Genomic DNA, 14,183 nt, shown 5'->3' on the forward strand with positions numbered 1-14,183 from the left:
AACTAAACATGAGAATTTTTAAACATTCTTGAGAATCTTAAAACATCATCCAGTACCAAACGCCAAATAAGAGTATTGATAGCACGACAAGTTCTTTTAGTCATAGATGAGTGCTTTTGAAGATTTTCATTTCAGTTACAGGTACTTTGTTCTCCTCAAACAATTATAGGAGTTAGCAATAAATTTCTTGCAAGTCTAGTAAGCAAATGATTTTATTCACCTTAAACCAATGGGTAACAATTATATTCATGAGGATTAAAAGAGAAATACTCATTGAGCGTCTCAATTCTGATTGGGTCTCAAACAGGCTTAGAATTTTCTCTCAAAAACCCAAGATCAAGTTCGTTCATTTTTATGAGGATTAGAAATCTTAGGCTCTAAGATTTGATTCCCGACTCTGACACGAAGACGTCATTTTTCTCCTCATACTAATTCCTTTAAATCCTACTTTTAGACCTCCGCTCGTTCCACTTAGTAAAATGTTGTCACATATTTTACATTTGTAAAATGTGTGAGCATGAATGTGTATGTGCACAGCTTTATCCTTAATCAGATCATCATGTTATGAGAATGAAAATGATAGTAAGCATGAAAATTTTCCAAACAATGTACAGAAACACAAAATCTATTCTTCTATATATCCTGTTCAAAATTTACATGACCTACGATTCTACAGAAAGCTATACTAATTGGATGATGTATTCTAGTGGACAAACAATGCCTCTACCTGTAGTATCAAGGATATAAAACACAAAAGTAAATCAGGCATTTTTCCAAACTCAGTTTAAAACTCAGTTTCAATAATCAATTCAGCTGCTGCACCCATTGCACCTATCCCACCAATTCCCAGCAGGGCCAGAGCCAATTCTTCCTCGCTCCACTGCCTCAATCCTTTGCTCAGCCTCTTTAACACATCCACATTCACCTCTAGCAACCACATTGGTGCGCAACCAACCATCAAGCTCACAAATCCTGACACGTATGCCTGCCAAGTGGCACAATCACAACCAAGAGAGATTTTTCCATCTAGTGCACTTGCAAGAAATTCTAAGTGGGCCCCAAGAATCTTTGGCCGCCGGTGTGATGCTGGCAATGATGAGTCCACTCCCCAAGCAAATGTACCACAAAGCACAGCAAAGTATGCCAGCGCATAACCCCCTAGCATCGCAACCATTCCTCCAGATTCTCCACCTTCCTGCCTTAATCCATGGACTGATAGAAACCAAGAAGGAAGAGTTTCTTTGATCAAGGATTGCACCAAACTTGATCCACCAGATATCCAAACTAATGATGCCCCAAGTGAAGCTGCAAGTTTGACACGTGTCATTGCTGCAGCAAGAGAAACCTGCCCATATCTCATCCCATACTTGGTCTTCTTCAATTTCTCCACTTTATCTTTAGGCAACCCACTACTTGCAATATCTCTAACAGAGAGAATTAGAATAGAGACAATTTCCTCTGTCATGAACATTACATCTCTGATAGACCGATGCACTCTTAAGTAGAGAATTCCAGGGGCAACTGGAGAGATCCCACCTGAGAAGTGGGAGCCAAAGCCATGGCCAAGGAGGGCACCTACACCACCATTGCTGCAAATGTGGGAGGAATTTAGCCCAAGGGTAGATGTGAAGCAGGCCTTAATAAGCTGGACCACAGCATCACTGTTATGGTAGAAAACAGTACCAGAAGCTGAGAACACAAGGAAGTCACCCCAGCGCTTTACCTTCTGGGCCCATAATGAGGCAACGATGGCCATGCATGGCCAGGGGCAACCAGATGCAAGGGAATTCAAGGCTGGGCCTATCATTGTGAGGAAGCGTTCACTGGCTTTATCAAGTTTATAAGTAATTGTGAGGCTTACTAGGGCAGCCAAGGGTAAAGGAAGCGTCGCAGGAGAGCTCCCACCTGCAAACAAAGCAGTTGAGACATCTAACGTCAACAGATTGATTTGTTGAACCCAAAATTTGCTGTCCCACATATATTAAAATTACAAGCAACTGCAGAAAAATAGAAGATCATTTTGTGTCATTATTATAGGTGTTTACCCATATTACAATAATATATTTATCATTGATGAACCCTTTACGATAGAACCCATACATTTATATAATTATGACATATTATGTACCTCAAACTCCAGAGTTGCAACTTTTGCTGAAAGACACTCAGGATAGAATATGTAATCTTGACGTGGGGGCAGAATGAATGGAGATTATTCATAACATGTATTCAACAGATAACAATGATAATCCACATATCTAGAGAATAAAAGGACATACCTACAGCAAGGCTTGGGACATCAACACCAGTAGCAGCTAAGATTTTCTTAATCTGTTGCTCAACAGTAGACAAATTCGCAGCAGGGCTTGGCCAATCAGTTCCATTCATAAAAGCTGGCTTCCATATGCCCCGCGTTACTTCAGCTGAAAAGTAGCTCATAATGGTGGCCAACGTTGCCGGAAGAAAATCAGCAAGATCTTTGAGTCCTGAGATAAAGAGTGTGAGGGGCTCAATCAACAATCTAACAACTGCACTTAACATCCAAAAATTTAAATAAAAAACAAGACTAGGCAACCATTCCCAAAGGTCCTTTTTCTTTCTGTCTTTTTTTCCCACTTTTTCATAAAAACACCAACTTTAGCAAAATTTACCATGAATTTTGCCAAGATTGTGAGCAAATTTTTGTAAAGAAATAAATATTAAAAAACTAAGGAAAATGAAGTTAAGGCTCAACTCCAGACATCCAGGTTCAGTGATTTTGCATATAGATTTGCTTTAAAACTCACATTATTACAATTAATCACCTCTAACCCAGCAATACTACACTTGACTTGTTATTCAGAAGTTCTTGTGATACTTTTTATGCCTCCTTTAAACTAATGCATGAACATTGAATAAAATTTGAAAGCATTTAATCATTCTTAGAGAATTGAATAAACCTGTAGCAAGTTCACGGGGAGAGACTCTTCCATGGGCACATGCTGTAAGAGCAGCATCAAGTACAAAGGGAGTTGCCTCCAGAATATCCCATGCAGGCACTTGGAGTCTAATCGAGGCATCTTCAGTTCCAGATACTGATGAATTGCTGCTTCCTGAAGCTGAAGGAGTTAAAGGCTGACCACCTCTATTTATTTTTCGAAACATCATACTCAGTAGTGCATCAACTATCTGATGAACAGGAGTCCCAAGGACAAGACCAGAGAGGGTGGAAGCAATACATTCTTGATGCTGCTGGTACCAGCGCTTTAATTTTGGAAAGGTTTCCATAAATATAGGTTCTACAGAAAAAGTTATTAATCTAGAGAGTCTTCTGGTTTTCATCCGATCCCTGGGTAATCTTCCAAAGGAAGACAATCGTGAGTTCCGAACCAATAAGAGATATTCAGGACATAGCTGGGATCCCACTGGTGGCGCATCTCCCATCACATGCTCAAGAGGTGGATGATTAAACCTCCATAACTTCAGCAGAAGTGTAAATGCATTGCAGAACACTGCATGACAAGAGAGTTCTTCACCTGTTGTAAGAGTCCATGGCGCAATCGGTACACAAGACCCAAAAACCTCACAGATGGGCATCAATGCACCTGCAAGCAATGGAACCTGGCAATAAATGGAAACCATCATCAGTTCAGAGAACATGAAGCATTGGAGTTATTCATTTCTTTCTATGGTCCATTCACGCTACACTCCTTTTGTTTAGATTAAGTTTCTTTATTTATATTCACTCGCTGTGTGTGTGTGCAGGGCAGAGGAAGGAATTTAGCCTTGCTGGAAGAGAAGGTGCCGGAACTAATACACGACTCAATTTTCCAGCAAAACTAGTTTGTACCAGTCTAAATTGTTGGCAAGCTATTAAAACCATAATCGTGTCAACAATTCAAACAATTTATTATCTAAAAGTTCATTAAAATGATGATACAAATGAATTGAGGTGTATAACAAATATTCTAACCATTGGCATAGGGGCATGTGTGTGTGTGTGTGTGTGTGCGCGCACGCGCGTGTTTTGGGGGGGCAGGGCCAAGTTTTTGTTTGTTCCACAATCATAAAGTATTTAGACAGTCATGTACTCTCTTCCTCTCTCTCAAATCTAAAGACCTGCCCAAGTCCCACCCCACCCCTTTTACCAGACAAGATCAAGGAGAAAATTTCCTCCAATTGAACACAATTACAATGACTAATCTAATGCAGTCTCTGCATACATAGTAGAAAGATTTACAGTGCAACCCACCAAGCCATGTAAGGAGAAAATCTGAACACAATCCACATTTGATATTCCAATAAGAAGGACATTCAAAAATGGAGCACAGATGATCAAATGGCTATCACTGCCAGAGTAGTCAGCAGGAACTGGAGGCGATAGCAGGCTTGTAATAAAAATAATGACGTGCTCCTGCACAAAAATAAAATCATAACTTCAATGGATAAAGCTAAGGGTGGTGAGGGGAACAAACTTATGATGCGATAAAGAAGATATGCTCTTCCATGAAACAACAATATGGCCTTTACCGTACTACCTGTACATTCCAACCACGAATTAGAGACGCCCCACAAAGAATGGTAGCGGCAGATATCTTCTCATCATCTGAACCATTGACCGCAATTTCAAATATTTTCTCGATTTCTGCTAAGCTTCCATCAAATCCATGAGCTTAAATTCAGTTGCCATACCACTGGGTAAATTTACAAAAAAGAGCATCTGATACACCTGGCTTCAGGAAAAAGAAGGGTTTAACTGAAGACCAGGTGATAGTCAGGAATTATAATAGTTAATTAAACAGCTACTACCTTCAGCATATATATGTACATATATATACTACGACACACATGCATATTAATGTATGTGTGTACTAGTTATGGTATGTAGGTATTCTCTTATATGGAACATTATAGTCAGCTTAAGAAAGCCTTGTCCCAACAAAATATGGACAGCTCATGATGAATGGGCATAAGTTGTGTGTATGACTTTTTTTATTAGTAAGTTTACACACCCACTTATCAAAAGGAAAAAAGAAGTTTACACACACCCAATGGGTTTTGAATCCATGACCTTACCCTCCACCCTTCATTATGGAGGGGGGAGGTGTTATTTGAACTCATTGGCAAGTTGTATGTGACTCTTAAGTCTGATGTAGGATGTCTTGAACCTAGACAACTATTAGTTGAAAATCCTACTCCTCAGTTCAATAAGGGATCAGCTACTCAAAAGATACTGTACACGACAGAGGATTTTTTTTTTTTTTTTTTTTTGTTTGTTTGTTTGATAGGTAACAAAAAAATTTATTGAAAAAGAAGCCAACCCGAGTACATTGGGGATGTACTGTGGGGGCAAAAATCAAGAACCAAGGTTACAATGTCAGAGGAAATTATTTGAAACTAATTTATACAAATTGGGGGGGGGGGGGGGGGGGGTGGTTAGGTAGAAGCAAGGAATGATAGAAATGATAGCATCTGAGTTCAGTTTCCCTAATCCCCATCCCCCTCTTCCTCCCATTTCCCTTTCTTTCTCCAAGAAAAAAAAAAGGAAAAATTATAGAAATAAGAGAAAATGGCAAATACCTAGAAGCTGGAGTGGCAACCAAAGCATTTACCAATGGTGGAGTTAGAGGGGAACCCTTCATCAATGATGACCAACCAGATACTTGACCAGGAATACTACGAGGAACTTGGTTGCTACGTGCATTGACATAGCCTGGCCAGTAATATGCCGATGTGTCCAGTAGATTCCTTGCGATTAATGACTCAACAATCAGATGTCGCATGTTTCCAGCTGCAAGAAAAAGAAATGGAATATAAGAAGCCTCACAGGCTTACCACAAAGACAAATATCAAGAACCATCAGGTGAGGGAGGAGCCTTAACCAATTTACCATATTTGCACCGAAGATAAACAGGAAAAAGGAAGAATTAAAATAGAACATAAGCCTTTTGAACTGAACTAAAAGAGAAATCAACAAATTTCAGGAGGAAAAAAAAAAAAAAAAGAGTCTAAGATGAACACAAAATAAGAGAGGCATCATTTTTTCAGGTGAAACCAAAGTGATCCAACTCAGCACGATCAACCTGATCTTTTAGTTTAAAATAACTTCTCTACAGGAAACTCGAAGGAAGAATGCAGAAATCAACAATCAGGTGCATTTGCATTAAAAAAAAATGCCAAGGTGGGCCATCCAGAAACATTGTTGTTATAAATAAAAATTAGGCCCATCAAAAATATTTATCAAATTTTCATCTATTACTTCTTTCAAACTAAAAGCCTCCACAAAATCAGAATTCTGATGCTGAAAAGTAATAATTACTTACAACAGTTCATTGGCATGTCAGTTACGCTCACACATTCATAGTGTCCATTACTGACTGGAAGGTTTGAAATGAACATTATTGCTTTGGCAGCAGCCTGATTGGCTACTGAAACAGCATACTGAGGGGGTGTCAACAAACCATCATAATCGCTCAATAACTGCAAGCTGGTAACTAACTCCTTGCACCGTTTTCCCTGAGGCTGTTTTTCTATCCTTTGATTGGTAGGGCTGAGTTCACTTTCATCAATAAGTTCACATTCCTCTTCCTCAATAATATTAGCAACCGCAAGTGTCGTAACAGACAATAACATGCACAAACATGTATCTAGGCGAGGCACAGGACCCTCACTTGAATCCCTCTCCTAAAAAGAAGTAAGATGAAGACAGATCAATGTAATATCTAGAAACAGAAGTTACATAGAACCAAATGGGAATCTTATTCTTCCTCAGATCCAACTGCATTCTAGTCTCTGACTCTACCTTACAAATACATTAAATGCTGTGATTTGTGGAAATAGACACAAGTGATGTATTTCAATAGTAAAAATGGGTCTTGGCAAAACCTGAAACAAGGTCTCCAGTATATACATGCCATTGTGAAATTATAATAGTTTAGCAATTTAGATATAAATGAGTTTTAGGCACAATGGAATATGAACCATTCTAGTGAAATAATTATGAAAACATTCACTAAGTATAAAATCCTCAGGAGCAACACAATTCTTTGATAATTTTTCACTTCTTGAAGGTGAATAAAGGCACTTCCCATTACCAAATAGCCAACTTTATCAGTTATACACTATATGTTACCCAATTTAGAATACTAGACCAAAATAATTTTTAATTTCTTAGCAAGTAATCATATTCAAAACCAAAAGATTTTCCAATTCCTGGGCAAGTTAAACTAAGGTATTACAATGGCTTGAAGTTGGAATTTTTTTTTTTTTCAAATTTATGCAACATATGTACAAGCCATGTGGTAAGTGTCACCCCAAAACCACCCCACCCCCAAAAAAAAAAAAAAAAAAAAAAAAAAAAAAAAAAAATCCAATAAAAAAGAATAAATCAATGATCAAAGATAAACATTATTTCTTTACAAATTAATTCCTACCCTTTGCACTAGCCGAAGAGCTGCAATCCATAAACCTAAAAATGTGTTGTGCCATGTGGTACCATTAACAGCCTGCAGAGCCTTTACTAAACCTGCAACAGTAATTCTGGTTCAATAATGTTGCTAGAAGAACTTAAGTCTCATCCACTCCAGGTAAATCAAAGACTGAAAGCACTCATATACAAGAATTGACTCCTACCAGTAAGAGTTTCAACAGCACTAGTTGCTGCCACTTGTGATCCATCCATAGCATCTTCCAAAAACAAATCAATGGGGAGCCAAAGGGCAGACAAACTAGTTCCATGAACTTGATTAGCAGAAGATATCAGAGACCCAGAAGCCATAACTGCATGAAACTCTTGCCCCGACATTGTTTTGCATTCTCTAGATAGAAGTCGACGTGTGTCAGACGTCAACTGCAGAAGGGTCTCTGGAGTTATGTGTTTTGAATTCCTCAAGACCACTGATTTTACGGAAAGCAGTTGCAGTCGCTGAATGAAACCTCCCCAATGTGATGGCCTACAAAGGGAGAAATATTTAGGTCTCAAGTACCTTATATTCAATAAATTTCTCAAAATTCTAACTGGCCACTCTGAATTTATTTAATCACATAACTGCACCAATGTTAGGCTTTAGGTTGAACATGACACACTCAATAAACTGCTTACTTTTCTCTTCTCTCTCACAAACAAAACACATTAACATTAAGATGCACAAGAAGTGAAGAGGAAATCACTAGCAAATATAAGTTCTTACATGTTTCGACGTGCCAAGTAAAGAATCCTTGAAGTCACTTTGTTTTGGAAAAACTCTCCAATTATCTCAATAGCCATTACGGTATTTACTTTCTGCAGTCCTTCATTGTGCTCTATTCTCTTCTCACTAAAGCCATCATGACCATCTATTTCCATATCTTGGGACCTCGTTGGCCATCTAGACTTCTTGTCTGGGGTAAGTTCCAACAACCCTTCATCATCCAAAGATGCATCAAGTAACTGCCATACAATTGAAAAGACAAATTCAACAAGAATTACCCCAGGTTCAGACACTTGAAGGCCATATATCTGGGAAAGATGAAGAACGTCATCAATGGATTTCATGATCCTGTAATTTCAATTAAAAGGTATTTTAGTACTTTATTAATCTATGGAAGAAAAAGTATCTGAAAGAACAAACATAAGAAAGGCCACTCAAAACCAAGCTCAAGATAGGCTTTCAATATTTTCCTGTAGGTTTATGTGAACAAGAACAACTCTAACATTAACTGGATTTTTTTTTTTTTTCTTTCTTTCTATTAACAGAAAACTTAAGGGAATGAGAAAGCCAAAGACATCTCATCCAAACAACGAAGGGATTTGCCTTTTGTTTGGCTTCAAGGAATATTACCGTAATAATAATAATAATAATAATAAATCATTATACTAATGCGTGCTTTATAGCACTATTTAATATAATTAGAGTTAATAGGGTATGGCTTAAAACTGTGAAGAACAGGCCTCTTAAGAAGCGTGTTTTTCATGAAAAACAAATATTAGTAGTACGTGACATTAGAAAACTGCCACTGCTGCATGAGGCAAGTCGCCATACTAGCAAACTAGCAATCTTTAACAACATTAGTCACAAAAATCTTTCTAATTTAACACTCCATCATGAAACATTAAATTTCTTTGTTGAACTTTTAAGCCAACATTATTTTTGGATATTGCAACATATAATGGGCCCAGTGACAGTACGTTTTGACTATAAAACTGAGCAAGAGATCATCAAGTCATCTCTGCACAACAAAATAAGGAAAAAAAAAATTGAACCTTACTTATGATAATTTGGACCACGGATTTGAGATGCAAATGACAACGCATGTCGCTTGAGGAGTTCCATATATAGTCTGTATGCTCCAGGCTGGTGCTGCCGATTTGGAATGACCCTGTATAAAAACAAGGTTTAAAGTGAAAAGATGCACATAGTCTGATGGGTGATCAGCAATGTTCTTAGGGGCAAAAATAAGGACACAGTTTAAGTCTTCGACATACTATGACATAAGCTACAGCAATATCCCAGGAAAACAAAAAATTTCTAAATCAAAGAGTAGCACATAAGCAAACTCCGTTACCACCACTCCACAAACGATATTCAATGCCAGTCAATTACCAGATGGTACTACCAAGTAAACAAAGCACAATTGAAGAATAACTATATCCCAAAGATTGCTTCACAAGGAAAGTCCCCCACCCAAAAAAAAAAAAAAAAATGGCAATGATAAGGAAAACAATGTAACATTCATATACAACTCTTCTCAAATAAATAAATAAATAAATCTTTGAAACAAAACCAAAATGTTGAAGACTTGAAGCCAGTGAAATTGGACTAAAATGGCATTTCCTCCTCCCATAAGAATGGATAGTGTAAAGTAGACTCATAGGTTCAAAATCCATTGGCTGTCTGTCTAACTTACTAACAAAAAAACGAAATTTATCAAGGCATAATTCGTGCAACATTACCTAATAAAAAATAAAAAATAAAAACTTTAAAAGACCATAAACTTCAATTACTTGCCCCCAAATATCCCAACTAGTTTCAAATGCCCATACAATTCAAGCTTCATAATCTTCATACATGCACCCAATTAGGCAATGACACATAATCCTCTACGCACATACATACATTTAACACAAACATCTAAACATAAAAACACAAATACATACATATTTAACACAGAGCCCATGCAGTACCCAACACAAGTTGTAGAATGGAAACATGGTTTGAACTCAAAATCAACTGCTTTGATACCATAATAAATTCAAAAAGTATAGGCACTCACATTTTCCATTACTTTTTTGCATAAATAAAAGTGATGTCAGTAACTGACCCATGTGAGAAGAAAGTGGCATTGCTCCAATTCCAACTACCTAAGGGTTGTTTGGTACATGAACCGTATCCAGATTTTAAATAACATTATACATATTTCTAAAAAATAAAAACATCCTTGCTAAAACAAGGTTATCAAAAGCCCTAAATAAGTCATGCCGACTAAACAGTTAATTTTAGCCATTTTAACCATAATTCTAACAATTAAACAAGACATTTATGTATTTCACACCTAGTACAATAATACCTTAATCGTTAAGAATAAAAAAAACCCAACCAAAAAAAAAAAAAAAAAAGTGGGAGTGAGAAAGTCACGTGACCTGGTGGAGAGGAGAGAGAGAACAAGCATAGGAGGAGCGATCTTAACAGTCAAAGCTTTCTCGAGGAACTTCCACGTGACAGGCACGTGATTAGCGAAGCAGATGTGAGAGACCAACAAGTGAGCCAACTCCACCGACGGCAGGACCACTCCGGCCGAGCTCAGGCTCGTGCTTAGCTGCACCGCCCAAAGCAGCGGGTCGCTGTTCTTTTCCTGTGCCGATTTCGTCAACTCCAACACTCCGTCCCATAGTCGCTGCCTCTGACGCGTGGCTTCACTCGCCTGTACACTCATCATCGACATCGTGTACTTGTAGATTCTTCTTCTTCTTCTTCTTCGTCGTCGTCGTTTTGTGGGTTTTTGTCTATGGATTCATTGAGAAAAAACGGAGAGGAAATTAACAAATCACTGTATGTGTTTGTGTTTTTGACTGACAGAAACAAATAGCGAGAGAGAGAAATAGTCAGTCGTGGAGGGCGCGCTTGTAGGGATTCTCTATGCAAAAATACTATGCGCGTTGTTTTTGTTGACTGGTGGAATGACTTTTTTAAAGAGCAAAATGGATGCGTGAGATGAGAGGATTAAAACTAAAAATTTTAATTAGAAGAAAAAAAAAATGTGTGTTTTTCTCTTCTGTTTTTTGATACCACAACAAGTGTCTTATTCCTTAAGCTTTTGCTTTTACTTTTACATTATGATTTTTGACCTAATCTAATTCCACTCATTGGGTTAATGTCTAATGTGGTGTCCAAAAATATCTTAATCGGATTTCGGATTTATGGAGTGTGAATCTCTCACCAGTTTATGAGGCCTACATGTGTGTGTGATCCACGTGGTGTGACTTGTGAGACACCCACAATATGGCATTTTTTTTGGTTGTTATGGTATGGACTTTTGTTAAGGCAAGGGCTCCTTGGACACATATGTGGAATGAACTCCATATGCAATAGCCCTTACATAGTCAAGTGAGAAAGTTTAGTATTTTGAGCGTGAAGAAATCTCCAAATAGGGGATTGAAAACTATAACTATGATGTTTGGGTTTACAACTCATCATTGTGTGGCTCTTGAAGACTAAGACAACGGCGTACAAGTTTCAAGGTATTTTTGGATTTTATAATTTATTTTATTTTATTTTAAAGTGTGTGGACCTTATCCATATCTATATATAAAATAATAGGTGAAGTAGAGAGAAACTCAAATTACAATTTCAAATTAGAACTCTAATTTTGTGTCATGTGTCCAGATTGCAATTCCAAATTAGAACTCTAATTGTGTGACATGTATCTAGATTCATGTGAGAATCACACCAATTTCAATATGAAATTAGAGTCTAATTTGGAGCCATGTGTCCCAATATATTTTTCTAAATTTAGGTGTCAAGTGAAGACCACACCATACATACATATACAAATTTCCTCAAATCACGTGGGAGCCTTTAATGACTCTCTCGTCTCTTGGCTTTTCACGTTTGTTTTATTTTATTTTATTTTTTTTTCACATCAATCCCAATCACTCTAAAATTCTTTCTTAATTTTTATGCCAAAGGAATTATATAAATATATATACATATATATATATATATATATATATTTATAAAATCAAAGCTGAGAGAAAATATAATTTAAATTATAAATTGGATAATTAATCTTGCATCATCTTATCTAAAATTTTAAATTTTTGTGCATGCATTAACACCTAACACGGAAGTTAGAAAACCACAATAATCAAGTTCATTCACCTAAGCAAAAACATTTAACTTGCACACGATAAAAATCCCTGCCATCCCATTCATTGTTCATATAAGCATAAACATACAACCTTCCAGAAACATTCAGCCACATGAATGAGGAGAATTAAGTTTTCGTTAGATTCCATTTTTTCAGAAAATTGCATCCAGTCATGCCTTTATTGTTTCATCCCCATCAGTGTATATTCTGTAACATTTATCTTATATATATGCTTTCAAGTTCAAAAATTGTATTGAGTTACTTTTTATTTGTGGCATGAAGGACTCAGGATCATTTCTTGAGAGAAGAGTTACTGGATTACATAGAGTAAGGATACTAAACAAAAATGATGCCGAAGATTTCACAGACTATACATGGGGATACCAGGTTCATTTCTTATATCTATATTTGTATTTTCAATCTGTAATGCTTTATTTATTCACAAATTATATTTTCATATCAAGTGCTCGCTCAAAGATTGTCATAACCCATTTTTCATCTACAAAGTTTATAACTAATGAGATTATGATCTCGAACTCGCTAATTCCATGCAATAATTTCATGGAGGTTGGGCTGTCAGGAGAGAAATTAAATATTCACACAGAACAAGGGTCAAGTTATATTCAATGGAGAAGGTTTGGAAACTCTAATCATCAAAGACTCACATGGTACAAGGTATAAATTCTGCTAATGCTTTGTCATGTTAATTATTATTGCCTGAACTATTTCTGTATACTTAATCAGCACTAACCTTATCTTCATGGATTGTCTTTATAGACTCAATTTGATGCACCCAAAGGAAATGACCCTGTTGCATTAAACCTTGGTTCTATGGGAAAATGGGAAGCTTGGGTTAATGGACAAAGTATTGGGCAATATTGGGTCTCATTTCTTACCCCAGAAGGGAGTCCGTCACAAACATGGTATGCCTTAGAATTTATGTTTGGTACTTTTGTTTGAATACTTAAAATAACAATACAAGCGATTAATTAGTAACAATACACATACAACTATTGTCACTGAGCAATAAAATGCAATTTTTCGTTTGTACTTAATAGTAAAAAGGAAGCCAATAGTTCTATGCTAAAAAATTAAAAATTTGGTCTTCCACCTTTACTCTTATTTCAAACCCATTCTTATACAGTAAAATATTTCTTCATACTTTCAGTCGTCAAAGTGACCTTGGCTTCATGAATTTCATTTACTATATATTTCAACATTTTTCATCAATTAGATGATGGTAAGGATTTTTTAAAATATTTTTAAATAGGGTAAAATTTATGTACAATATCTTAAGTACATTACATTAGATTTTTCAATTAAATTCAAATATAGAATTCCAAATTAGAGTTCTAATTTTAAGCCATGTGTCCCAATATATTTTTCTAAATTTAGGTGTCAAGTGAAGACCACACCATACATAAATATACAAATTTCCTCAAATCACGTAGGAGTCTTTAATGCCTCTCTCTGTCTCTTGGCTCTTCACGTTGTTTTTTTTTTTTTTTTATCAATCCCAATCACGCTAAAATCCTTTCTAATTTTTTGTGCCAAAGGAATATATATATTTATAAAATCAAAACTAAGAGAAAATATAATTTAAATTCTAAATTGGATAGTTAATTTTGCATCATGTATTTTATCTAAAATTTTAAATTTTTGTGCATGCATTAACACCTAACACGGAAGTTAGAAAACCACAATAATCAAGTTCATTCACCTAAGCAAAAACATTTAACTTGCACACTATAAAAATCCCTACCATCCCATTCATTGTTCATATAAGCATAAACATACAACCTTCCAGAAACATTCAGCCACATTTTCCACCAAAAAAAAAAAAAAACTCCTACATCTTC

General features: G+C 36.3%; 1 protein-coding gene across 2 annotated transcripts; it reads right to left on the reverse strand.

Annotated features, from left to right (window-relative positions):
• Positions 1 to 607: 607 nt before the first annotated feature.
• On the reverse strand, positions 608 to 11,126 carry LOC115972435 (mediator of RNA polymerase II transcription subunit 33B-like). 2 transcript variants are annotated; one of them, XM_031092723.1, is made up of 12 exons: positions 10,598 to 11,126; positions 9,226 to 9,336; positions 8,169 to 8,516; positions 7,612 to 7,931; positions 7,413 to 7,504; positions 6,303 to 6,663; positions 5,560 to 5,770; positions 4,518 to 4,632; positions 4,232 to 4,393; positions 2,940 to 3,600; positions 2,280 to 2,486; positions 608 to 1,905 (listed from the first exon to the last, which is right to left on the reverse strand). In XM_031092723.1, the coding sequence occupies exons 1-12, from the start codon at positions 10,897 to 10,899 to the stop codon at positions 785 to 787; spliced, it is 4,011 nt and encodes a 1,336-aa protein (XP_030948583.1). In that variant the 5' UTR covers positions 10,900 to 11,126; the 3' UTR covers positions 608 to 784. The 2 variants fall into 2 exon arrangements, with proteins under 2 accessions (XP_030948583.1, XP_030948584.1); XM_031092724.1 differs by having other exon boundaries at positions 8,169 to 8,407; positions 10,598 to 11,123.
• Positions 11,127 to 14,183: the final 3,057 nt, after the last annotated feature.

Source organism: Quercus lobata, chromosome 12 (assembly GCF_001633185.2).
Source record: "Quercus lobata isolate SW786 chromosome 12, ValleyOak3.0 Primary Assembly, whole genome shotgun sequence".
NCBI classification, from domain to species: Eukaryota; Viridiplantae; Streptophyta; class Magnoliopsida; order Fagales; family Fagaceae; genus Quercus; species Quercus lobata.

Coding starts and splice junctions, on each gene's coding strand:
- LOC115972435 (XM_031092723.1), bottom strand. CDS start 10,899: ATGTCGATGATGAGTGTACAGGCGAGTGAAGCCACGCGTCAGAGGCAG. Junction 8,517..9,225: donor CGTGGTCCAAATTATCATAA/GTAAGGTTCAAT, acceptor TTGAAATTACAG/GATCATGAAATCCATTGATG. Junction 2,487..2,939: donor TCCCCGTGAACTTGCTACAG/GTTTATTCAATT, acceptor TCTTTATCTCAG/GACTCAAAGATCTTGCTGAT.